The 24725-nt window shown below is 40.5% G+C and overlaps 1 protein-coding gene across 2 annotated transcripts in view; it reads left to right on the top strand.

The window, feature by feature from the left end:
- The window catches only part of DCAF1 (DDB1 and CUL4 associated factor 1), a 49352-nt gene that overhangs the window by 3706 nt on the left and 20921 nt on the right, over window positions 1-24725 (top strand). Inside the window, exons 2-17 of one of the 2 annotated variants that reach the window (XM_082004473.1) lie at window positions 1342-1418; window positions 2143-2213; window positions 3190-3303; window positions 5899-6036; window positions 7015-7518; window positions 8747-8848; window positions 10067-10225; window positions 12722-12901; window positions 13835-14044; window positions 15207-15376; window positions 17172-17296; window positions 18362-19622; window positions 20568-20766; window positions 21468-21550; window positions 22511-22595; window positions 23987-24220. In XM_082004473.1, coding sequence (XP_081860599.1) covers window positions 1342-1418; window positions 2143-2213; window positions 3190-3303; window positions 5899-6036; window positions 7015-7518; window positions 8747-8848; window positions 10067-10225; window positions 12722-12901; window positions 13835-14044; window positions 15207-15376; window positions 17172-17296; window positions 18362-19622; window positions 20568-20766; window positions 21468-21550; window positions 22511-22595; window positions 23987-24220 — 3712 coding nt within the window. Of the gene's footprint in view, window positions 1-1341; window positions 1419-2142; window positions 2217-3189; window positions 3304-5898; window positions 6037-7014; window positions 7519-8746; window positions 8849-10066; window positions 10226-12721; window positions 12902-13834; window positions 14045-15206; window positions 15377-17171; window positions 17297-18361; window positions 19623-20567; window positions 20767-21467; window positions 21551-22510; window positions 22596-23986; window positions 24221-24725 lie in introns of both variants that reach the window. The other variant, XM_082004472.1, reaches the window with a different exon arrangement.

The following is a 24725-nucleotide window of genomic DNA, read 5'->3' as shown; positions in this document are numbered from 1 at the left end:
ATTTGCTGTTCCTACAGTCGGGGCAGGCTTTGTAACATCATCCTCTGTCATACTGGCAAGTCAATGTAGTTCACAGAAGCAGGTCTAAGTACATTTTTGCCTCTAATTGTCCCTGGGAACACAGGATATTTCCTGGAAAGTAAAAAGAACGAAGTAGAATTCAGTGGCAGTCTGTAAGGGGAAGCCCATGCAAAAGACAAACATTTTTCCAGGAATTACTGCAGCTTTCCAGCAGTTTTCCCTCCCCTATAACAAACTCTGCCTAGATCACTGCCCTGAGGTATTAAGATGATGTTTTAAAATGCTGTGCTGCACATAGATTCCGCACCCCACTCTAGACCTCAGTAGAGGAGAGAGAATGAGGTTTTAAACCAAGGAGATAAGATTTAAGTTGCTAATGTTTTTTGAATACTGCTTTTTATTTCACCTCAAACTGCATATATATCTGCTATAACACTTTGTGGAGAAAGACAGTAGCTGACTATGGAATTATTTATTGCTTGATTGTGAGATAATCTCCCTCTTGATTTTGTTTAAATAAAAATAATAATTCATTCTCTTACTGCTCATTCGAAATGAATTAGAGCATAGGATCTCTTGTGTCTGCTGAGGCTGCTTCTCAGTTTAGGGGAAAGCATAACTTCAAAGCAACCTCCATTTTTTTTTCTGATACAGAGGAGCATTTAATGTATTTTGAAGGTCTATGAACAGGGAGCTGGCTGAGTTTCTCCTTGTCCTAACCATTGTGGTAACTGACACATGCTCTCTTCTGTGGAGCTGAAGGGATAAGCTGAATAGAGATTACACAGTACTTTATTAAATATTAAATAATTTTATTATTACACAATATTATTAAATTTTAATAATGTAAAAATAATTAAAAATTGTGTAGGTAGCTTGAGCATCTGCTCCTGCACAAACTGAATAGGAAGGAGGACTAACTCACTTGTTCAGGACTTACTCTACTGCAAAAGAAAGACTATGTGATGGTGAGAAGTACTACACAAGCCCGTTATTTACTCTCATTTTCTACAGTATGTGTTGTAGAACATCACCAGGACTCTAACACAAGTAAATAAAAGGTATTGGCCCCTCCAGAGTGTCATGCTTGTGCATCACTGGGATGTTGATATGGTTGGAGTGTGGGGGCGGAGATATTAAAGGCAAGTCTCTTCTCTCACCCCTCTATTGCGAACAGTATGAATTCCTCCGGTAGCACTGAATACCGTTCGAATGGAAGTTGATGAGCTGTTTTATAGTACTTTGACAGATAGTGCGGAGCTGTGTACTCAGAGAAGACTGAGAGTGAATTCTGCTCATTTGGTGTTGTTCCTTCTGCAGAATGTCCGAGCTGATTGAGAAGGAGACTGAAGAGTACCGCAAAGGGGATCCAGATCCGTTTGATGACCGACACCCAGGTAAGATGTCGTGAATGGTTTTGGCAGCACCAACTCTGTCACAATGGATGCCGGGTAATTCATATTTAAGAGTAAGTGATTTTTAGCCTGAACGTGCCCACTGCTGATCAAGGTCTGATACTGCTTTTGCACTGCTTAATTGTGCTCCGTAGTGCTGATACCTGGCAGTTTTGATGTTTGCTGCAAGATTTTGAGGCCCTGCATTTTGGAAGAGTGTTTCAAGAGGCTGGCTTATGACATAAGAGTATGATCATGTTAACAATTGCAGCTAATGTGAATAGTGGCTGTTAGATGGACAGAGAAGTGTCTCAGATTATCTTGAATTTGCTGTTAAGTGCAGTGCTTTAGAATGGTTACATATAACCACTGATGCTTTTTATCTTGTTATCCTTAGATTTTTATATTTTTTTTTGGAGATCACTTATTTCCAAGTTACTGGACCTGTTTGCCTATGTGTCTGCATCTTCTGTCTACAAAAATGACAGTTCAATACTATTGGATAACTAAAATGTGTTGTGCTTTGACTAGTAGGTGTCTGGGGAGGTAATGATTACTAGAAAAAATGTTAAGTTGGTGAATAATTCATACGGTTTCTTCTGTAATTTTCCTTCTGAGAAAGGTCCTGCTAGCTGGAGTATTTCGCAGTCAATTTGAAGTTAGCAGTGCAGTATTAATCTTGACGTCTTGAGGTAGGTAGATAAGTCTTTTCCTGTTTCTCCCACAGGTCGAGCGGACCCAGAGTGCATGCTCGGTCACTTACTGAGGATACTTTTCAAGAATGATGATTTCATGAACGCGGTAGGTTTGCTCTGAGAACTCTCTCTGTCAATTCCTGACACCTTCTTAGGATTTTTGTTTACTCTGTGCTGGTTGACCTCAGTACTTATTTAATATTTATTTTACTGGTATAGGAACTATCTCTTCCATAGCAGTGGTTTTTGAAATGGGTTTAAGTGCGACTCATTTGACACTGTTAAAGTGACTCAAGGAAGCGGGAGTTCATGAGCTATTCAGGAGTGCTGCAGTATGTGTAGTAACAATTGAAAAAGTTCTTCTCAAGGTTTATCAGTCTCTCTTTAAAGAAAATGTATCTCCTCTAATACAAGTTTTCAAGCATAATTTCTGTAATGGAAATTAATACCACTAATTACAATGCCTTGTCTCTGAATACTTGGAAATGCTGGACTGCCTGTAGAAGCAGAGGAGTATGTCAGCTCTAGAAGACTCAGGTAGAGGATTAAGAGGCAAGAGTCTGGCTTTCCTCTTGCATTACTATACTCTAACATGAGTTAATAGCTAGAATTTTTGTTACCCTCATGTCCCTGCAGGCGCCTGTATTGGTACACATTGCCGTAAGGATTCTGACAGATTGTTTGCGTGTAGCTTTCAGTCTTAAATTGCAAGTGATAAGCAAACATAGATGCCATTGAAAATGTGCCTTTTTTATGTTAATTTTTTTCAGCTATTAACCTTTTCATGTTTACGCTGTTACTGAACTGTAATTTTTTTTTTTTTAGGCATTTATCTTTACAAATCAGTTCAAGATAGATATTTAGTCAGCGAACAGCAGATTAGAGGGGAATTCTGTTTCTCTGAGAAGTAATTTCAACTTCTGAGGCACTGGAAAGAGCAGGTTAAAGGCTAGTCATCTTTAGATCCAGGATTTACATACTGACATTTCTTACTTTGTCGTTTTGCTGCTGTGGGAGTTGTAAGGCTGGTTTTGGTCAGAGTTGAATTTCAAACCAATGTTGTTCCTGATCTTCTCTAGCTAGTGAATGCTTATGTGATGACAAGCAGAGAACCTCCATTAAACACTGCTGCCTGCCGACTTCTTCTGGACATCATGCCGGGGCTGGAAACAGCTGTTGTCTTTCAGGAAAAGGTATCATCTATACTAAAGCTTGGTTTTTAATCTTGGTGTATTATGTACTCCAACAGTTCTTCCCAGAGGTGAAACCAGTAAAAAGCCATATTGAAATCCTCTCTCTGGGAGACAATCTCTTCAATCTTGCTAATGGTTTGGGGCTTTTTGATGTTGGCTTGTTCAGCTGATCAAATCTTGGTTTCTAGTTTCTCAGCTTGTAAGGTATAACGGGACTGATTAAAACAGAGGGAGCTGGAACTTAATGTAATGTTTTGAGAAGTCGTATACTTTGAATTGTTATTTCTTAGGCCTGTGAATGGAGCAGGCCATATAGAATGTGAAGACTTGCTATAGGAGTCTTGCCTCTCACTACAAGAAGAATGCTGAGGTGCTGGAGCGTGTCCAGAGAAGGGCAGCGAAGCTGGTGAGGGGTCTGGAGCACAAGTCTTATGAGGAGCAGCTGAGGAAACTGGGGTTGTTTAGTCTGGAGAAAAGGAGGCTGAGGGGAGACCTTATCGCTCTCTACAACTACCTGAAAGGGGGTTGTGGTGAGGTGGGTGTTGGTCTCTTCTCCCAAGTAACTAGTGATAAGGATGAGAGGAAATGGCCTCAAGTTGCACCAGGGGAGGTTTAGATTGGTTATTAGGAAAAATTTCTTCACCAAGAGGGTGGTCAAGCATTGGAACAGGCTGCCCAGGGAGGTGGTGGAGTCACCATCTCTGGAAGTGTTCAAAAAACGTGTGGATGTGGCGCTTCGGGACATGGTTTAGGGGACATGGTGGCGCTGGATTAATGGTTGGACTTGATGATCTTGAAGGTGCTTTCCAACCTAAGCGATTCTGTGATTCTGTGAAATCCTCAGCTACAGCAGAGCGATAGCATTATTGGAGCTAAGTGATAAGCAAGGCATACTTTAACTAAGCAGTCTAAAATACACATGCTTTGTGGGGATTATCTGGAACTGTGATGGACAACTGAGTTGGACTTCTGTATGTTGACAAGTGTAGTTTTCTGAAGGAATGCACAGAGGGTTGAAAGTGAGGAGAAAGTCGATTTCACTCCTGAGCCCCAGTTTCCTCATCTGTAACAATTAATGTAAAGTTTTTCTGAAGTTTGGCAATTAGGTAATGCTTTATATAAAAGTTCTAAATTAATTTCTTTACTATTGGAAATATGGATATGAACTCGTAGAGCATGATAAAAGGAAAGAATATAATGTGGTCTGTTTGTGAAGGATTGAATTTAATTTGAGATATTTGTGATCTATCCAAAGGCTAAATCTGTCAGACTTTGATCCAAGGCAAAAAAAAGCAAAGCAAAAGTTCCCTATTTGTGGAGGATGTAGCTCTTTTCCCAGCGACTAAATCTGTCTGTAAATTGAAATTAAATTTTTGAGTTAAGTTTTGCACTTAAGGACTATTTTACTTGAGAATATATAGAGCTCTGTTATGGCATTTTGGGTTCCTGTATGCAGGTGGCTTTAGGATAGCTCACAAATATGTTTGATGGAGGGTACTGTACTGGTCATAAAGAGGTCCTCTAGCGGCCAAGGTATTTCACATCTCATCGTTTGCGTTTTTTTTTTTTTTTTCCTTAATGACATACGAGCATTTAAATAATAATGCAATCTTCTTGAAATATATAGCAGGCAACTCTTTAAAAATCTGTAAGCTGAGAGTTCTCATTGAAATGTATGTCTATTCATTATTACTTTTAGCTGATCTTTTATGGTATTGTACCTAGGGTTCAAGTTATGTGCAAGATTCCTGTCACGATAATGATGTGAGGTTGTATGATATTTCAAAAACCAATAGTGATTTAGAGGGGGGAAAAAAAAAAAGAATTTTTCATTCTAGCCCATTGTCTTTTAATTGATTGTTTTAATTAACACACAGCCTTGTTAAGAAAAATTGCATTGCAGTCTGTGTTCAAACACCGCTAATTTTGTTACTATTAAAAATATTAACCATATTTAACATTAAGATTTTCATATGTAGATTGGTATACTTGCATGCATTTCTCTCTTCTCCAAACTATTTCTGACTATGTTGAGAATTGTTCTTTTGGTTGGTGAGTAGTCATGAGTGTAAAGAGTTCCTGGCACCAGGTAGCTTGCTTAAGTGACTTTTCAATTTAGCCCTAGTAAGCTTTTAGTGAAATGTAAGAAATTTAGCCAAATTCCATTCTATTTGGTCTAAGTCATGGATTCTTTGAAATCTGCTAAATTGCTCAAGATTTATATTAGTGCAAGTGACAGGAGCTTTGGGCTTGTTTGTTTGGACTAATAAATTTATACCTGTAGTGTTTTACTACTTCCTAAGCATTAGGTTGACTGGCCACTTCAGAAGACTTTTGCAGGTGTGCAAATCCTGATTCCATATATCTGATGCCTGGGAATAGTTTTATGCAGCTTAGAATGTTGTTTTGTTGTTGTTTCTTTTTTTTGTTTACATATCTTTTAAAATCTTGATTCGTTACATAACTGGTAGGAAATCTAGCCTGCTTATTACTGGAGATAGGGAGAATTGTTACTGACAGATGCTTTCACTGGGACTGACAAGTTAAAAATGAAATATAACTGTTGGAATTGCTGTCTTATTTTCTTCATTCTAGGAAGGCATAGTTGAAAATCTCTTTAAGTGGGCACGAGAGGCTGATCAGCCGCTACGGACATATGCAACAGGGCTATTAGGAGGAGCTATGGAAAACCAAGATATTGCTGCAAATTACAGGGATGAGAACTCGCAATTGGTAATAATCTCTCAATCACTTTCCTGTTTTAGAGGGCAGATACCTTTACTTTTTTTTACTTGTGGGGAGCTTGTATTCATGAGTTAATATATGAGTCTTATAGTAGTTATAATAATATCTTAAGACTCAGTAGCTCATGCTTTCCATCCTTTCCTGACCATGCATTTGCTAAGGCCTGGTTATTCTGTTATACCAGTTGTGTTAAAAATGACAATGAAAACCTAAGAAGGCAAATACTATACTTTTTAATGGGACTCATATTCTTAGCACCTTAAAGAAAAAAAATCAGAAGCTTTACATCGCTAACTATCGCATGTTGTGTCTTAGGTACTGGACAGAGATTTTAAAATGAAAGGTAAATCAGCACGGAGGCAACTTAACATGAAATTGTGTTCACTTCTGTTGTAAACCTTTCACCAGTTTAGTCTTGATTCTGTATGATGTTTATCAGCAATTGAGAGGACTTTTGGAAGAAGGTAGGATAGCCAAATTTGTCTCCCAGCACAGTGTACAGTGTGTTGAAGCATAGATGAATTCTAATTCTTGCACAGCTAAGGCCTTTAAAAGTAAAAGTGTGGCTTTAGGTTTTGTGGAACTGCAATTTATCACAGCTGCTGCTTTGAAAAGGAATGATGCCCTTGTAGGCTAGGCAGAGATGGTGGAAGAATGGTGGAAGATGATACGTGGTCCTGTTAGCACCAATACAGCTCATCTGCTCTTAATGGCTTTCAAGCCATTTTTTTCACATTCAGGAGACTAGGTGCTGATAGTTTAGAATTAAAGTAACTGTAGCAAAAAGGATTCGAGTCTTCTTACTCACTTTGAAATCAGTATTTCTCTGGGCAAATGTACACCACAACATGCTTGACATTTTATGCTGTGGAGTTGGTTGTATAATAAGAACAAAAATATGGTCAATGTGAGTTGCATGATCAAAGCAAGAAGAGTATTCTCATGCATGCTTCTTTTGTGAACCAGGTGGCTTTGGTGCTTCGGCGGCTACGAGAGCTACAGGTTACTGAAATGACTACAAAACAAGAAAACAAGCGTCCCAGTCCTCGGAAGGTGCCATCAGACCCTCTGCTGCCTCTAGATGAAGAGGCTGTGGATATGGACTATGGGGAGATGGCAGTTGATGGAGAGCAAGAGGAAGTTTCTGGGGATATGGAGATCTCCTTTCATCTTGATTCAAGTCACAAGACCAGTAGCAGAGTAAACTCTGCTACAAAGCTAGACGATGGGGGACTGAGAAAAAGCAAGTTAGGGAAACAGCATGAAAGAGACGGCTTCCGGAAGGCCAAGCAAAAGCTGGGCTTCTCTGCTTCAGAACCAGAGCGGATGTTTGTTGAACTGTCCAACAGCAGCTGGTCAGAAATGTCCCCGTGGGTGATTGGCACTAATTATACACTTTACCCTTTGACTCCCGCCATAGAGCAGAGGCTAATTCTTCAGTACCTGACTCCCTTAGGGGAGTACCAAGAGGTGAGCATATGAAGGTGGGAGGAAGCACTCTGTGCTTGAATTCTCCCGACAAAACTATGAGTGGTATTGTGGGGAAGAAATTGCAGAACTGTTATACTGCTCTTGAATAATTCCTGATTAAGATCAGTGACCTTTCCTGAGTTTTTGATGACTTTCAAATCAATGAAGTCATTAGCTTGAGTATTACCTGGTAGGTAATACTCAAACCTGAACGTACCAGGTGTGTGGTCTAGTAGTTGGAGCATGGGACTAGGAATTTCATTCCTGGTTTCTGTTAAATATGCTGATTGCTTACAGGACACAGGGCAAATCACTTTGTTTGAAATACAGACATTTTTCCTGTTTCCTCTGGGGGATGTGATAGACTCACGCAATTAAAAGTATGAGGAAATAATGAACTTGAAATTCTAAATGAAATGGTTTGTGTAACCTCTGCAGTAGTTCTGATGAGAAATGGCAGTGCCCATGTTATGCAGATGCTTTTGAGAGCTGTTGTTACTTATGTGGACAAAGTAGCTGGGCAGTGTTAGATTTACCAAAGTGTGTTTCCTTTTTTCTTTTTTTTTCCAACCGTAAAACTTAAAAAATAATTAGCATAGGTCTGCCGGCCACCTTTATCTCTGTTTAGTCTTTTTTAGGTGGTTTAACATAATCTGAAATAGAACGAAGCAACACAGTTTTGTTTTGTGATATATGTTATGTATGTGTGCACGTGTGTGCCTTGCTTCTGTGAGAGCCAAAGAAACCATTATCCCCCTAATACCCTGCATGCTGACTGGATCACTTCATATGCCAGCTATAATAGGATATAAAAATAGGAATTAATACTATAAAGCTGTTACACAAAGAATTATGCAAAGGGTTTTGGTTTGTTGCCCTGCTCTCCTGTTTTTTCTGTTCAGTTGTTGGGTAGTTGTCTTTGCACAGATGGAAAGTGGAACCTATCGCCAGGGTGGTATCTGTGTGGACTTGCCATAGCCGCACTTGAAGGAGAGTCTTAAGATTTCCGTGTGGCAGCTGTCATGCACCTTGCTGCAGTCAGCAGATGTATTACAAGAGGTCTGTTAACCTTTATTGCTTCCTATGGATGGAGCTGGTTACCACTGACCTCTCATAACAGGTATCTGCCAATAGGGGAAAATTGGGGGTTTGAGAGAGTCAAAACCAAAACAGACCTGATACTTCCCCTGAAACATTCAGCTAGTCTCCCATTTTTATTTTTTCTTAGCTACTACCCATCTTTATGCAACTGGGGTCAAGGGAGCTGATGATGTACTACATCGATTTGAAGCGAACCAACGATGTGCTGCTCACTTTTGAAGCCCTTAAGGTAAATTACTTTCATAATGCATAAAATGTACCATAAACATCGTAAGAGCGTTGAATATATGTCTGCTGCATGTGTCAAAGGCAAATGTTCGCCTTCTTTAGGCCTGTGTATATTGCAGGATTCCCTGGGATTGGAATTGGCTTTCACTCAACTTGAATGCATTGCGGTTTTGTTTTTGTAACTCTCAACTATTTAAAATTAAAAAAAAAAAAGGGGTGAGGGGGTAAAAAGGTCTTAATTGTGCAGGAAATGCCATTAATTTCACCTGCCATCTGCCTATATGAAGATGATAAAAATACCTTTTTCTGTCAAACACTTGTGTTCCTGCTGCCCTTAGATGACATGCCTGAGTTGTTTCGCTGGCTGTCATCTCAAGGGACATTTCTGAGGGGTAAGAAGCACAAGTGTCTTACTCCCAGAAGCCCCAGCATGACATCTCTGAGCTTAATGTTTGAAGTACACTAATTTTGTGGGGGTAGTCTTTAGGCTACCTCCCGGAGGTACAAAAAGACACAAAATAACCTTTTCAAGCCAAACCTGCAGGGCAGCAGCACAAATTATATTTTTCTGTATATTCTTTCCCTCTTTCATAGTAACTTCTCTACCTCTGGTCCTCCAGTGTCATCTTTCTCTCTGTTTCATGGTCATTTGTCTGAGAATTTATCTCTAAGGAGCAATGTTCTTACAAAAGGTGTAGGTTACCTGATTTGGGAGTGGGGTGGGGTTTACAGTGGTTCTCACTGCTTCCTCTTAAGGTGTTGGTAATACAGAAAAGTAAAGTTAATAAACTTCAGTGCAGCTTCAGACTTCAGTTTTAACCATAGCCTTTAAACTTAATTTTGTAAAATTCTTCTTGCCAGCGATATGGCGTATACAAAGTGTGAGTGCAAATTTAATATTTCTTAGTGATAATAGAAAATGAGGTAATGTGAAAATAATAGGAAGACTTAAGGTGGCCTATTGGATAATTTCTGAGTTGCTCTGCTTTTCTCTTGTGTTTCTTTTGCAAGATGTGTAAAACAAAGTGAAAATGCCTTTTTTGCTTTTGTCATTAGGATAGATACTATGTTCTGCAGTTAAACATAATGGGAGGAGGAAATAAGGTGGACAAAGCATGGAGCACTCGTTTTTTCTGCCATCTGTTTTTCTATGGGGCAGGGGATGGAATTGATGACAGTTTGAAGAATTCCAGTCTAATCTGCTTTTATCCTTCCTTAGCATTTGGCATCACTGCTGCTGCACAACAAATTTGCAACGGAGTTTGTTGCTCATGGAGGAGTGCAAAAGTTGCTGGAGATTCCTCGTCCTTCCATGGCAGCAACAGGGGTCTCCATGTGCTTATATTACTTGTCTTACAATCAAGATGCCATGGAGAGGGTAAGAGGCATTCTTTTAATATAACTGCAGTGATTCCCATAATTTCTTAGTGTTTCTACCTGTGTTCAAACAGTGAATAAACATCTCCTAAGCTAAAAAGCAAATTTATATAGAGGCACTAGGAAGTATATAAATAATGGTGTATTTGAGTGTTTTGTTTCAAGGGCGTGGATTTCAGTTCCTAGGGAATTAACTGAAGATCTCTGTCTTGTTGGCATTGTCTCAATACTTTCATCACCCTTTTCATCCTATTATTCCCTCTTTCCTTCAGAAAAAGGAAAAACTACTCCATTCTCATTTGTCTTTCCCGTCTGTTCAGTGGACTCCTGTTCCTGAGATTGGCTTTTTCCATGCACATTCCAAGTGTGGATAGCTTCAGAGTTACACAGTACCTCAGTCAGATTCCAGACAGCAGTGCAACTTCTGTAGTAGTGATAGAGTGCAGCAGAAGACTGCTGCAGGTCTGGTCTGCACTGTGCAGAAAGTCAAATGAAATGATACTAAGGGTTCTCAATGGCCTGAGCTTATAAATGTTAAAACAGCTGATAATGAAGGTAAAGTTCCTCACCTCATATTTTAATATAGAAAAAAAATCCTGAAAGAAACCCTTCTTTTACTTCAGTGCTGTTCCTCCAGCAAGCATCCCTTCAGACAGGTTGATATAGCAGTCTTTGCTTAAGCTTCAGTTTCCTGGGTGCTTTCAGCAGTGATTCTATTTCCTTTTTTGGTTTTTGTGCTGGCAGCAGCACGTGTGTGCTAAGCCAGATCTAGGAACTAATCCAATTTATTCTAAAGTTACTGCCATGCTAAGGTAAAAAAAAAGATGAACTTTCAGCTTGTGAGCATTAGTACTGGCGTATGGGGGCATCCTGCTCTAAGAATCATTCAAAGCAACTGCAGAGTTATAACCTTAAGCCTTCCAACTCAGCTCTGCTTTGAGTGATGGCTTTTGATTCCTGGCCTGTCCCTGGCATTTTCTAGTAATTTTTTTTTTTAAAATCTGAAAATAGAAGCAGTTAAATTAGTAACTGTACATTTCTGCTTATTCTTTCCTAGTTTTTGATGCTGTCTGAATGTGTGGTGTGATTTAACATGCTTAACACTCCTGAGCACGTAGAAGCTGGACTAGTAGTGGTTGTTGAAGGCTGTATCTGTATGGATTCTGCTGGCATTTGTGTTCTGCAGGCATTTGTATAAGCAAGTTCAAAAACCTTTTGGTAATCGTGGTTGATCAGGGCTGTCTATGCCCTGTATTACATCTCTTTATGAGGGTAAGAAAGGTGAAATGGGTGTAATGTTTCCTCCACTTTTTGCCCATTGTGTCGGAAAGATGGACCCTGGCTGCATATGACCTGCTTTGGTGTTTCTCTGAACTTTGTCATGAGAAAACTCTATAAGCTTCTTCCCTGCCCTCCTCCCCGCCACCCCCCTCCCAAACTTGCTGCTTGTGTGGATGTTTAAAAAGAAAACAAAAGCCATGGCAGGGTGCTGCATGAGGATTCCCTCTGCTTTACATCCTCAGGCTGTGTCATAAAACCATGCAGCTGTTTTTTAGTGACACTGTCTCATCTACCAGATGTTATCTCCAATATCTACAGATACCAAGTAGAGCAGGTTTCTGTGGTACATTCCTCTCTTGTCTTTGGATTTCAGAGGAAGCCGGTTTCAAGGGGCAGTCCCTTGTCACTTAGTCCATGCCAAGCCTCGGGTCTTGGGGTGGAAGCAAGGGTGGAGCTGATAGCGCTGTATTCTCTTGAGTATGTCCAACACCAGCACCGAAGAGACGAAAAAAATCTGTTAACCTGGCATATAGCAGCTGGTGCCAGTGCTTCAGCTCTCTTTGCTGTTCCTCTTGGCGCTGACCCTGGCAGAGGGTTCAGAGTTCCTCGTCATTAGAAGATAACAAACGTATGCAAAAGTGCAATTCTGAGCACGTGGTCTGCACGTCTTGGAGGCAGGGTCTGAGAAAAAGACCAGCTCAGTTGTCTGTTTCCAGAGAGAGTCAAGATTTAGATTTGCATTTGATGATCCTTGCAATTGCCCTAGACTTCAGTGCTATCAGAGTTTGCTAGAACTTCAGCATAACATATGGTATTGTTACATGGAGAAGAATTTTTTTCTTCAGTGGAAACCTCTCTCTATTCTTTTCTTCTAGCGAAGCATTCTTTGTATAGCTTGAAGTGGCATGGAGAAGGACTCCCTGGAATTATACTACATTAAGACTGCTGTATTTATTGTATTTAGATCTGGGAATGCACCAATTGCTAGTCCTACACTGCCACACCATGGCCTTTATTAGTCTCACTGGGGCTTTCTTTTACTGGTTTGGAAGTGGGACTTCTTATTTCATGTTTCAGATGGCCCAAGTCAAGTTGGGAGTAACTGATACTTGTCCTCTTGTCTGTTTGCCCCTCAAAGAACCCTCATTCTCCTTGGATAAATTCTCTTCTGTGATCTGTTTGAAGTCCTTCTCAAGAATGTTGTTTTGCTTTCTAGGTGTGCATGCACCCCCATAACGTGCTTTCAGATGTAGTAAACTACACCTTATGGTTAATGGAGTGCTCCCATGCCTCAGGCTGCTGCCATGCTACCATGTTCTTCTCCATTTGCTTCTCCTTCCGTGCTGTCCTGGAGCTCTTTGACAGGCATGATGGCCTTCGACGTCTGGTTAACCTGGTACGGCTTGTGGTTTTATGTGGTGAATAGGGTTTTAGTGTCAGGTTTTGCACCCTTTACAGTGCAACTGTGCAGAAGCCTGGGTCTTTTTTTTGGGTGGAGGGATGTTTTTGTTTGTTTGAGAGTTTTTTTCGTCGTTTTTTTTTCCCCTCCTAAGTTCCCAAGAGATGGAGAGGTGTGATGAGCTTTCTAAGCAACAAACACGTGGATCACTTCACCTTTATTATCATTGTCCTTGGACTTGCTACCTTTTGAGAGCTTTTGGTGCAACTCTTGGGTTGAGCAGCACTTACTCAAACAGTGGTGGCTTAGTAGTAGTTAAAATGTTTCTCACCTACTCAAACAGTGGTGGCTTAGTAGTAGTTAAAATGTTTCTCACCATTCCACACACGCATGGTATTGCCATGCAGCCTTTTGGATGCAGATACATCCAGCCTTGTTCCAGGAGAGGTCCAGCTGATTTTGTACTGTGGTTACCATGGCACCTTATGAGCACAAATTACACTGTTCATGTACAAAACCTGGTACATCTGTATGGCATTGCTGTGCAGTCCTAATAGCTTGGGTTGATACTAACTTGAGGACAGCAGCGCTCAGGGTGTAAGCACACTTTGCGTTGTGTAATATAATGAGTAATAGAATTAGGCACAACGTTGCCTCCAGATCTACGTTGATGTAACTTCTGGATTTTTTTCTTCGTAGATAGTGAAGGAGGGGGAATGGTTCTTTTTAAGCTTAACTATTTATCTACAGAGATAGCCTTTTCTGTTCAGACAGCTTTCGTCAGCTCTCAGAGGGTGTGCTTGTATGTCTTGTATAGCAAAGTAATTTTGTTTGGATTTAGTACAAGTGCAGCTGAGAATTGTAGGTGCTTTTTTTCCTGAAGAGCGAGCTATGAAACTTTTCTTTTTTCTACCCAACCTCTTTCTGAAGATAAGCACTCTTGAGATCTTGAACCTGGAAGACCAAGGAGCCCTTTTGAGTGATGATGAGATCTTTGCTAGTCGCCAGACTGGGAAACACACCTGCATGGCCTTGCGTAGGTACTTTGAGGCTCATCTTGCTATCAAACTTGAACAGGTGAAGCAGTCACTTCAGCGCACTGAAGGTGGCATTCTGGTCCATCCACAGCCCCCTTACAAGGTGAGCAGCATGTTGCAAGCTTTTAACATGGTTGTTGCATTTTTCAAGGCAATTCAGACTGCAGGAATATGTGGATGTCCCTTGAAGCCAGTGGAATAACTAGGCAGTGTGCAATTTGTAGGGGTAGAGATTTTTTTATTTGTGCTTTTTTCCTGCCTTGTGGAATGATACTGCAATAGAAAAATACAGAGGAGCCTTTGAGGTTCATCTGAACTACACTTGATTAAGGTTCCTGCTCTTCATCTGCTGTGGTTCCACTTCCATCTCTCAAAAATTTAAGTAAAGGCAGGCTATTTTTGATACTTAAGGGTTTTTCTATGTTTTTAATCTCCAAAAGGACAAAATCTGTAAGTATAAAGTACATAATGGAAATAAGTTTGATTTGATAATGACAACTGAAATGTGTCTCTTGACACTGTAGATTTTAGGAATGACCTGAGAAATTCTTATGTTTGCCATTTTTTTTTTTTCCTACTGTCTCCCTGCAAAGTGATTTTTTTTTAAAAAAAAAAAAACAAACCTGAATTTTATGGTTGCTTATTTTGAGGGAACATGTTCAGCTATGGTTTCTGGTTTAATTTATGATGATTTTCTAAAAGAGCTGAAGTAAGAAACAGAGGTTTTTTTGCATCTGCACAAATCACTTATTTTCAGTAACTAAAGAAATGTGTATAAGCTGTTGCCTTCTTGTGTAATTTAAAAAAATATTGAAAGGCAAGCTTGTTAGGAGTTTTTTTTAATATGTTTTGTAGTCAGAACTTAGAAACTGTAATTTAGTGTTTTTTGCAGCCTTTTTAAATACTTTAGCATAAATTTATTTTGAATGATGATCTAGTAACTGCTAGATTAGTAGCTTAAAAGCAGAGCAGAATTTTAATTTAAAGTAACTTTTCTTCCTAAATTGGCCTAAGACTTCTAGAACTGCAAAGAAACTTCAAGGATATTATTCTTAAACTTACTATTGTATATTATAGTGGCAATTGCTGTATTCTTTCATAGTTGGGGAATAAACCAAAAAGTAAATACTTAATCTGCACGGAAAAGTGGTAGTCTACTCTTTGTGGATGCAGTTTTTAGTTAAATCTCAGCAGTGGGGCACTTGATGTGCAAGTTTGTAACCCTTGTGATCTCTTTCTAATGCTTCCAACTCACTTCCCTGCAGGCCTGTTCATATACTCATGAGCAGATCGTAGAGATGATGGAGTTCCTGATTGAGTATGGCCCAGCACAGCTCTACTGGGAGCCAGCAGAGGTTTTTCTCAAATTGTCTTGTGTCCAGCTCATGCTTCAGCTCATTTCAATAGCGTGCAACTGGAAGACATACTATGCAAGGTGAGCTGTTTGCTCCAGTATTTTAGTGCAGTAAATTGTGACTCTTGGGCAGGACATTACGTTTCTAGATTTTCTACCTCTCTGATAGCATTTAAAACAGGCACATACTGGTTAGTGCTGTTAGGGCCTTGGCTGTGGCTACGCAGTGCTTATGAAAGTTAACACTGTGGAAAGCAGGACTAAAATCTTGAGGTGGAGAGAGAGGGATGTCATGAGATTTCTTAAGAGCCAAAATGCCTCAGGCCTTTGATTCAGAGAAATCAGCATCATAGTAGAGCTTAATCACAATTCTGTGCCACTTCCTATCTGTCTCAAAATGTGTTTACCTTTTTGTTAAAGGCTAGAAAACCTTCAAAGTAGAGGGTGAAATCAAGACATACCTTAATCCTGGAAAGAGGTGGAATAGCTGTTTGGTTGTGTTAAGTTTAGCTGACTCAAGAGAGGACACTGTGTATCACTTTGTTGATTTGTTGGTATTTGAAGTTTACTGAGCAGATAAAACTGTGGAAAGAAGTTGTGTGAATATGCAACAAGCCAGCACTGGAGGGAGGAAAAAGACTGAAGGTTGTTACTGTGCATTGCTCAGGTTCATGACCCTAGATGATACACCACCAGCTGTTGAACTCTACATGTTTGTAGTGAGGGGCTCGCCTTGCAATGCCACTTTTAAGTTTCTCCCTTGTCTTGGCCACAGACGAGCTGTGGGTGCACCATGATATTCTGTTATCTTTCTGTGGTACCTCTTCCCTCCGCCTCCCCACCCCAAAAACCTTGCAGCATCCTTACTGTTGCAAGAAAGGGAATTGCCACCAGGCTTTGATAGGATACCGGTAGGATTCTGTCCACAGCTCAAAAGGAGGATGAGTGCAAAGTTCCAGCCTCTGTTTATCCTAATAACCATCTGCTCCCCAGAGTGAAGCTGTAGTCCTCTCTAGAAATATGCTCACTGGTGAGTCGCTCTCTGCTATAACTAGTTGTCATCAGCTGTATTCTTGTCACCAAGACTCCTCTCTCCTTTTTTCTGCTGCCTGCAGGAGCTCCTTCCCTAACTTAACTTGAAAGAACTTTGAAATCTGTTTTGCTTCTGCAATCCCCTGCCTCTCTCTCCCCTCTCTCTCAGGTCGCACTCTCCTGGGTAGCTTCTGTTCTCCTGTTTCTTTTTCTCTACAGCTGTTTCCTAATTGCTACCTGGGTTAACTCCTACCTTTCCATAGATGCTTACAAACCTCCCCCCCTTTCTTGCATTGTTCTGCTCTTCCATCTCTTGCTTAACAGCCCTTTTCATCTTCCATGCACCTGTGTCTCTTAAACTGGTGCCTGAGTTGATGCCTTTTTCCCTGATCACAATTGTCTGCTTTACTGCTGAACAGCTTCCCTTCACTACAGAAAAACTTCCTTTCTAGTTGACGGGTGACATTATTTCAGACAGCAGTATTTCCCAACTAAGATGTAGAGTTAGATTAGATTGAGAAGCTTAATTTAGAATGCTTTTGTGGATAAGTCTTAACATTTGTATTTTTTAAATAAAAAATTACAGTGCTTTTAGGAAGCTGTGGGCAGGGTGGGATAAATGTTGACAGACTGCAGGCAATGATGTGCATGTGAACACTGCCTTCTGTGGAGACCAGCCCTTTAAGAGTGGAACATTCTAAAATCTAAAGGCACCATCAGATACATCACATGTGACTGATCTTACTCCTATTTGTTGGAGTAGAGCAGATTGAATGCTATTTTACATTATTGAAGCAACTCTGTATGTACACCTCTAAGAACTTCTTCTGTTGTTGTCTTCCAGGAATGACACAGTACGATATGCTTTGGATGTGCTAGCCATCCTGACTGTAGTTCCTAAAATCCAGTTGCAGTTGGCAGAACCTGTGGATGTGTTAGATGAAGCTGGATCTACTGTTTCCACTGTGGGTAAGCTGAATATGGTCCTGATGACTTACATGCTTATCAATTCTTTTACTAATTTTTTTTTTCAATTGGCTGTTTCTCACCTACAGTGAAACAAGGGTTAAAATAATTCATATATTCAAAGTTATTGTCAGGGATACAAATACATAGGAGAGTGGTTAAAATTGTGTCATGATTAGCACTGTGGTTGGATTACAGATTTGAAGGCATGGACTTTGGCTTGTACTTGTTTTCAAGATCTCATTAAATACAGATGGAGGCAAATCTACCTTTGTAATGGGACTATTAGGTTCCCTCAACTTCTCAGAAATTTAGGTCTCCTGGGGATATGGAATTTGAGAATATGGGAGAGGAACAATTATTGCTATTTGAGTTATGCGCAGATTCAGTATGCAAATGGATGAGATATGCCTGGATCACCTCTAAGGCTTATGCATTAAATGGGGCATGACTTTGCCTTTTATTTTTCTTTAAAAAAAAAAAAAGAGTACTAGATACAGGCAAAAGATCTCTGGACAAAACACCGATTCTTTCTTGAGTGAGGGTTTTGATCTTCTGAAGCAGATGTGAAAAGAACAGGAACTCTGGGGGGGGAAAACAACAAACCCAAAGTTTCATTTTTGCCTGACTCCTTTTGGAAGCTGTAATATGATTTATTTTTTTCCCTTCATAACATGGTCCCCTTCCATCCTCTCTGTTTCTACTTTGTTAGTATTTATACAAGAGAGTTGCTTTCTGCAGTAAGAATCAGAGGCATGCCTGTGCATCTTTCCCTGTGCCATATATCTCAGATTTTGCATTCCTGGGCCGTGCCTGATTACCTTCTCTAAAAGATTGTTTGACTCCTTATTTACTGATGATGAAGTGGAGGAGCATCAGTGCAGGAAAACATTTTTGCCAGGGAGGTAGAAGAATACGTCTTACGCTAGTTAGCAGAACTCAGAAATTCACAGAATGAAGAGAACTACCTATTTTCCTCAGATTTGTTGAAGACTTCCTTACTTGTCTGATGAACTGTGTAAGATACATTTTTATAGTACTAAAGAAACTATTTCTTTCCCTCATTAGGTATTAGTATCATCCTTGGAGTTGCCGAGGGTGAGTTTTTCATCCATGATGCTGAGATTCAGAAATCAGCCCTTCAGATTATCATCAATTGTGTATGTGGCCCAGATAATCGGATCTCCAGTATTGGCAAATTCATCTCTGGAACTCCTCGGCGAAAGCTTCCTCAGGCCCCCAAGAGCAGTGAGCACACATTAGCTAAGATGTGGAATGTGGTACAGTCCAACAATGGCATCAAAGTGCTGCTGTCATTGCTGTCTATAAAGATGCCAATCACAGACGCAGATCAGATCCGAGCATTAGCCTGCAAAGCCTTGGTGGGGCTCTCGCGCAGCAGTACTGTCCGACAGATTATCAGCAAGCTCCCTCTCTTCAGCAGCTGTCAAATTCAGCAGCTGATGAAAGAGCCGGTTCTTCAGGACAAGCGCAGCGAGCATGTGAAGTTCTGCAAATATGCTGCTGAGCTGATAGAGCGTGTCTCGGGGAAGCCGTTGCTGATCGGCACAGATGTCTCTCTGGCTCGGTTGCAGAAAGCGGATGTGGTGGCCCAGTCAAGGATCACGTTCCCTGAGAAGGAGTTGCTGCTCCTGATTCGGAACCATCTCATCTCTAAGGGCCTAGGAGAAACTGCATCAGTCCTCACTAAAGAGGCTGACCTACCCATGACTGCAGCATCTCATTCATCTGCCTTCACCCCTGTTGCGGCTGCTGCCTCTCCTGTGGCCTTGCCTCGTACTCCTCGCATAGCTAATGGCATTTCAGCCCGTTTGAGTAGCCACACTTCTGTAGCTTCCACTGCCACCTCTGTCCATGCTCAGGCAAGGCCATCGGCATCCCAAGGTCCGCTTGCCCTTCCCGGCCCCTCATATGCCAGCAACTCTCCTCTGATTGGCAGGATTAGCTTTGTCAGGGAGAGGCCGTCTCCCTGCAACGGCAGAAAAATCAGGGTGTTGCGACAAAAATCGGACCATGGCGCCTACAGCCAGAGCCCAGCTATCAAAAAGCAGCTGGACAGACACCTTCCTTCCCCACCCACGCTGGACAGTATAATCACAGAGTACCTTAGGGAGCAGCATGCCCGCTGCAAGAACCCTGTTGCCACCTGTCCCCCTTTCTCTCTCTTTACTCCCCATCAATGTCCTGAGCCAAAACAGAGGCGCCAAGCGCCAACTAACTTTACCTCACGGCTGACCCGCAGGGCAGCCTTTCCGAAGTACGGAGGGGTGGATGGTGGCTGCTTTGATAGACACCTTATATTCAGCAGGTAAGGAAGAAGAGTGTTTCTTGATTACCTCTCAGGATGTACCCTGTGCCAAAAAGCCTTACCTGGATTTAGGCTGTACGGTTCCACAGCGGAGTATCCTTGGACAGACAAGTCTTCTAATTCAGCAGTGACAAGTGGGAGAGCTTTGAAAGGCATTTTAGAAGCTGTTCTGTTTCTCCTGTCCTTAGTACTGACCCTTAGTACCTAAAACACACTTTATTTTCAGTGTCATGTTAATTCTTTAGCAGCATTGACTGATGAAGCTCATAGCTCTTTGTTCTTGTTTGGAAGGTAAGTATGTAATGCCAGGTTTACGTGAGAGTGTAGCGTAGCCTTGAGGTTGGTTGGCTGACAGATGCAGGACAGTGGAAACCGTATTTTTGCTCTTGCAGATGAATCTGCAGCACTGCAAGTTGCTGGCCTTTTTATGTGGTCTTTCTTTGCTGAGGTTAAATTGGAAGATGATGTAAAGTTTATTTAAAAAAAAAAAAAAAAGAAAAAAAGATGATGTATAGATGAAAGCATTTTCACAGTGAAACAAGTATCACCGTGGGAGATTATGATGACAGGAGGTTATTTTGCTGATGTGCCGTGCCTTGTTGTGTTGAGTGTTTCAGAAATGTTAGAAAGTTTTTTTGTGTGTATGTACTTATCCAGATGATGGCATTGCAGGTTTTCCATCAATCCAACTTTGAAGATAGACTCAAAGTGCTTCAACTTAATTATGTGCTTTAAGGGAAGTACTTAATAGTGCAAAACAAACCCTGAAATGTTGTAACTTACTCACTTGAGGACTAGTCTTGTAATTGACACTTAGCTTGTTCTAGAATAAAGCTATAACTGTTACTGATATGATTTTTAAGGACTGGATTTAATGTCACACGGCAATTCAGTTTTGCTTTTCTTCTCTCTTTCGGGGGACCCTTGTATTTCTGCCTTCTCTAGGTTCCGTCCAATTTCTGTGTTCAGGGAAGCAAATGAGGATGAGAGTGGCTTTACCTGTTGTGCATTTTCTGCAAGAGAACGATTCTTAATGCTGGGTACTTGCACAGGGCAGTTGAAACTCTATAATGTATTCAGTGGACAGGAAGAGGCCAGTTACAACTGCCATAACTCTGCCATCACGCACCTTGAGCCATCCAGGGTAAGTAATCAAAGACCTGTTCTACGTTTTTAGAAGTTCTCACAACCTAAGCCCTGGTATGTTTTGGGCCTGTCTGGGTGTGTAAATCTAAAACGCACCTACTGGCTGGCCTGCAATGCCTGTCATTAAGATACTTGTAATACTTGCATACTCCCTGTCTGTGAGTTCTACAAGTATTTTTTTCTTCCCAAGATAATAGAGAAGATGCACAGTGGCTGTGTGCCTTCATAACTAATAAATATGTATGTCTGGAAGTGGAAAAATGCTTAAACTGACTATTTAAGATAAATGTGAGATAAGATATCAGAGTTTATATATCCTCCCTTTGGAGAAAGAAATCTTTTGGGGCATGATTCTGGGAAGAAGTAAAAGGTAACTGATTTATAAGCAGAATGAACTCCACTCACAGGGCATCAAAGTTCAGGCATGGATTATCCTGATTTATCTGCTATTAACATCATAGATAGTTCCTGTTGTTATCTGTAATGTTTTTCTTTGTCTGCCAAGGGCTCTTTATATTATACATAGTATTAGATCCCTAGACTTATCCTCATAGGAGTAGTATAGTAAGCACAAAATCTGCTATAGTTCCTAAATTCATCTTGTAAGTGTGAGTTAAAGTGTACAGGTAAATTGATAACCTCTGTTTTTGCTGGTATTCTTTTCCCTTCCTCCCCCTCCGCTCCCATCTGGAAATTCAGGATGGATCTTTATTGCTGACATCTGCTACGTGGAGCCAACCTCTGTCTGCGTTGTGGGGAATGAAGTCTGTCTTTGATATGAAGTAGGTATACTCTCATCCAGCTATGGGATACATTGCTGTTAGAAGAACGATTCAATATAGGCAGAAACTCTTAACAACAAACTCTGTGAGAGAACAGTAGAGCACAGCTCTCATATTGTCTCTTGTGGAAAAAAATAAAATGTGCTTCCTTTCTTATGGTTAGTATCTTCCCTATTTTATTGGGTACAGACAGCTTTGCTAAGTTCTAACTACCTAAAGCCCTATTTAATGCAAGATATAGCAGTAAAATCGCCGTTGTCCCTTAAGGCAAACAAGTATGTTTGTATTTTTATTCTCATATTTGCAAACCATCTTGACAATCTTTCTGTAGCCACTTACAGAATTTTACTAGCATGGTGATTTGCATGGTGAAATTTTCAGACCTGCATACAAGCTATTTCAGACCTGGATAAAGCTATTTTAAATTTATTTCAGTATTTACAGTTGTTCCTTCCCATAGAAAATGGGTGGAAGGCTCTTCATTTTTAAAAGGTTTGACTGTTGTCTACCTTAGCGGTAAGCAACAGTTTTGGTGTGACCTGTTTTAGGTCAGGTAGAGGGGATTTTTCAGATAAAACGTTTAACGTGCTTCAGGCCTGCACGTGCATTTGAACGTTCATGATGCCATTCATTGCTCACTCCTCTAAAAAGTGTTATGTTTATGGCAGACTCTTGCAGTAGTAATTTAATGATGAGTTGCGAATTTGTTGCTTGTGTTTTGTTTTGGTTTTTTTCCACTGGTCTGCTGTAAAGGCTGTGTCTGTAATAGATATTTCCCTGCAAATGCCAGTGGAGCATTTTTGCATTGTAGTGTGCCATGGTCAATGGTGAAGGAAAGTCTTTTCTACATTTTCAGTTTTCTGCATTGTTGAAACCTCTGCTGGAGGCATTGGGGTAGTGTTTGGTTCACACAGGTGGTTTGAATCTGCAGTTCTTTGATTTCTCTGACTCTATCTACAGGCATTCCTTCCCTGATGACCACTATGTGGAGTTCAGCAAGCACTCTCAGGATAGGGTCATTGGCACAAAAGGAGATATTGCCCATGTGAGTACCAGTAAAGGTCATGGTTGTGAAGCTGTGACAAGAATATAATTCTTCACAGGACATTTATTAACAGATCTGGGTGCAATGATGCTCTGTGTAACTGATAAACTAAGGGGCTTTGCGGGAAAGCTTTGAAAGTGTCAAATAACTTCTCCCTGTGTCTGAGAGTATAAACTTGACCATTCCAAATCAACTGTAGCACAAGCAGTGTGCAGTGTGTTGCCTCTGTGGTTAGTATTCTGGGCAATTGTAGAATCTGCTTTGTTTTGCTCATTTGAGAGAGGTCATCCAGAACTTCCCCTCCCTCCCCTGAAGTTTCCTCCTTTGCCTTATTTTTCAGTAATAATAATAACAAAAGTTCACTGTAAACAGTAGCTCAGTCAACAGCTGTGGGAAATGGCCCATTAAAAGTGTCCTTGTTAAGTGTCCTCCTCTTGCCACCCCAAATTTGCAGTTTGCTTTTGGGTAATTTAATTTCACCAATGTATTTTCAGAGAATGCTCTTGTAGTGTTCTGTATGAATGAAAATTTGACAGGCGCAGGCTTCAGAGGGTTTCTGCTTCTCCCCAGTGCTAATTTGCATTCATTATAGGCACAATCTCTTTTGAAAGAGTATTTGCATAAAAAATCATCATAAAACATAAGTTATTGAATTTATTTATGATTTTACTAATTGTTCCTGATTTGTTTAAGCAAACTATCTGTTCCTGCTCAGTTTTTAACTTGGGTTTATCTGGAATTCAGATCAGTTTGTGTATTGTGTTTATCTGGTAAACAGATTTCTTTTCCAATACTAGAGAATTTTTTCCTCTCTGTAAGTTTGAACGAGAGCTAGGCTCTGAGGGATGTTACAGATGAAATTTATCTGAGAAGTTGGTCATAAAACCTTTGTACTTGTTAAAGCCCTTTTTACCTTCCAGCAGTTTGTTGGGGCAAAGCTCAGAAAGTTGCCCTTCTGTGTCAATGCCAGGAATTCTAACTCCTTTTCTATAGTTTCTGGCTTTTCCCCTCACTGTATGCTTTGGACTTTGCAAATCTGAAAGCAGTTAGTTTCTGGCTAAGTGGTACCTTGCGACTGCAGCTTCACAGCCCACTTTTCTTAATGGGGTTAGCTTCTTTGAAACTAATCCTGATCATATCGAAATGTATCAGTGAACCTGCAGGAAGCTAAGTACTGGCCAAAATGTGTTTTGAGCCTTGGTTCCAGCTGTGAAAAACTATTAAAGGACTGGCAGGAAGGGTTATCTTTGGAAGTGAGAACTTGAAATGAAAAAGCAAAAAGGGAAATGGGTTGATTCTGGAAACAATCTAGAAGGGGGAACATGGGGTGAGCTCAGGTACAGGTACCTTACAAATTGTGACTAATCTTTCTTTTTCTTTTAATCTAAAAGATCTATGATATTCAGACTGGCAACAAGCTATTGACTCTGTTTAACCCAGATCTTGCCAACAACTACAAGAAGAACTGTGCCACCTTTAACCCCACTGATGACCTTGTCCTAAATGATGGTGTCCTCTGGGATGTCAGATCGGCACAAGCCATCCACAAGTTTGACAAATTCAACATGACCATCAGTGGTGTTTTCCATCCCAATGGGCTAGAGGTCATAGTCAACACCGAAATTGTATCCTTTGGTCACTGTGGTAACTGATGTGCTGGGACCTAAAGAACTTGTGTTGAAAAACAAGTAACTGTTTGCAGAAGTTATATTAATGGTCTACTGGTATTACAGGTTATGTATGGTAACAACAGTTTTCATCTGTGAATCGAGTAGGGACTGTCAGGCAGCTAGCTAATGTAAATCTAGATTCTACCTCTGATACAGCCTAGCGGAAATACTTAACGCATGGAGAGAGAAAAAGAGATTTTCTTTTCTAATATACTCTGTGGTACCTCTGCTCTCTTCCTATCCCTTACCAAGATCAACTTTGAAGCTACTGCAGTAATGTCTCATGATTGTCAATGACATTTTGAGTAAGAGCCTCTTCATTTGGAACACATGGAAAGAATTGTGGTGCTGGAATCTGACTCTTGTTCTGTCATATTTGTGAGAGAGTGACAATGAGGTTTCTTGAACGCAATTAATCAGTTGTTTGCCACTGTGTTGAAAAGGAAATAAAAACTTTGAA

This window comes from Phaethon aethereus (assembly GCF_964289735.1).
Source record: "Phaethon aethereus genome assembly, chromosome: 11".
NCBI lineage: Eukaryota > Metazoa > Chordata > Aves > Phaethontiformes > Phaethontidae > Phaethon > Phaethon aethereus.
This window is presented reverse-complemented; position numbering and strand designations above follow the sequence as displayed.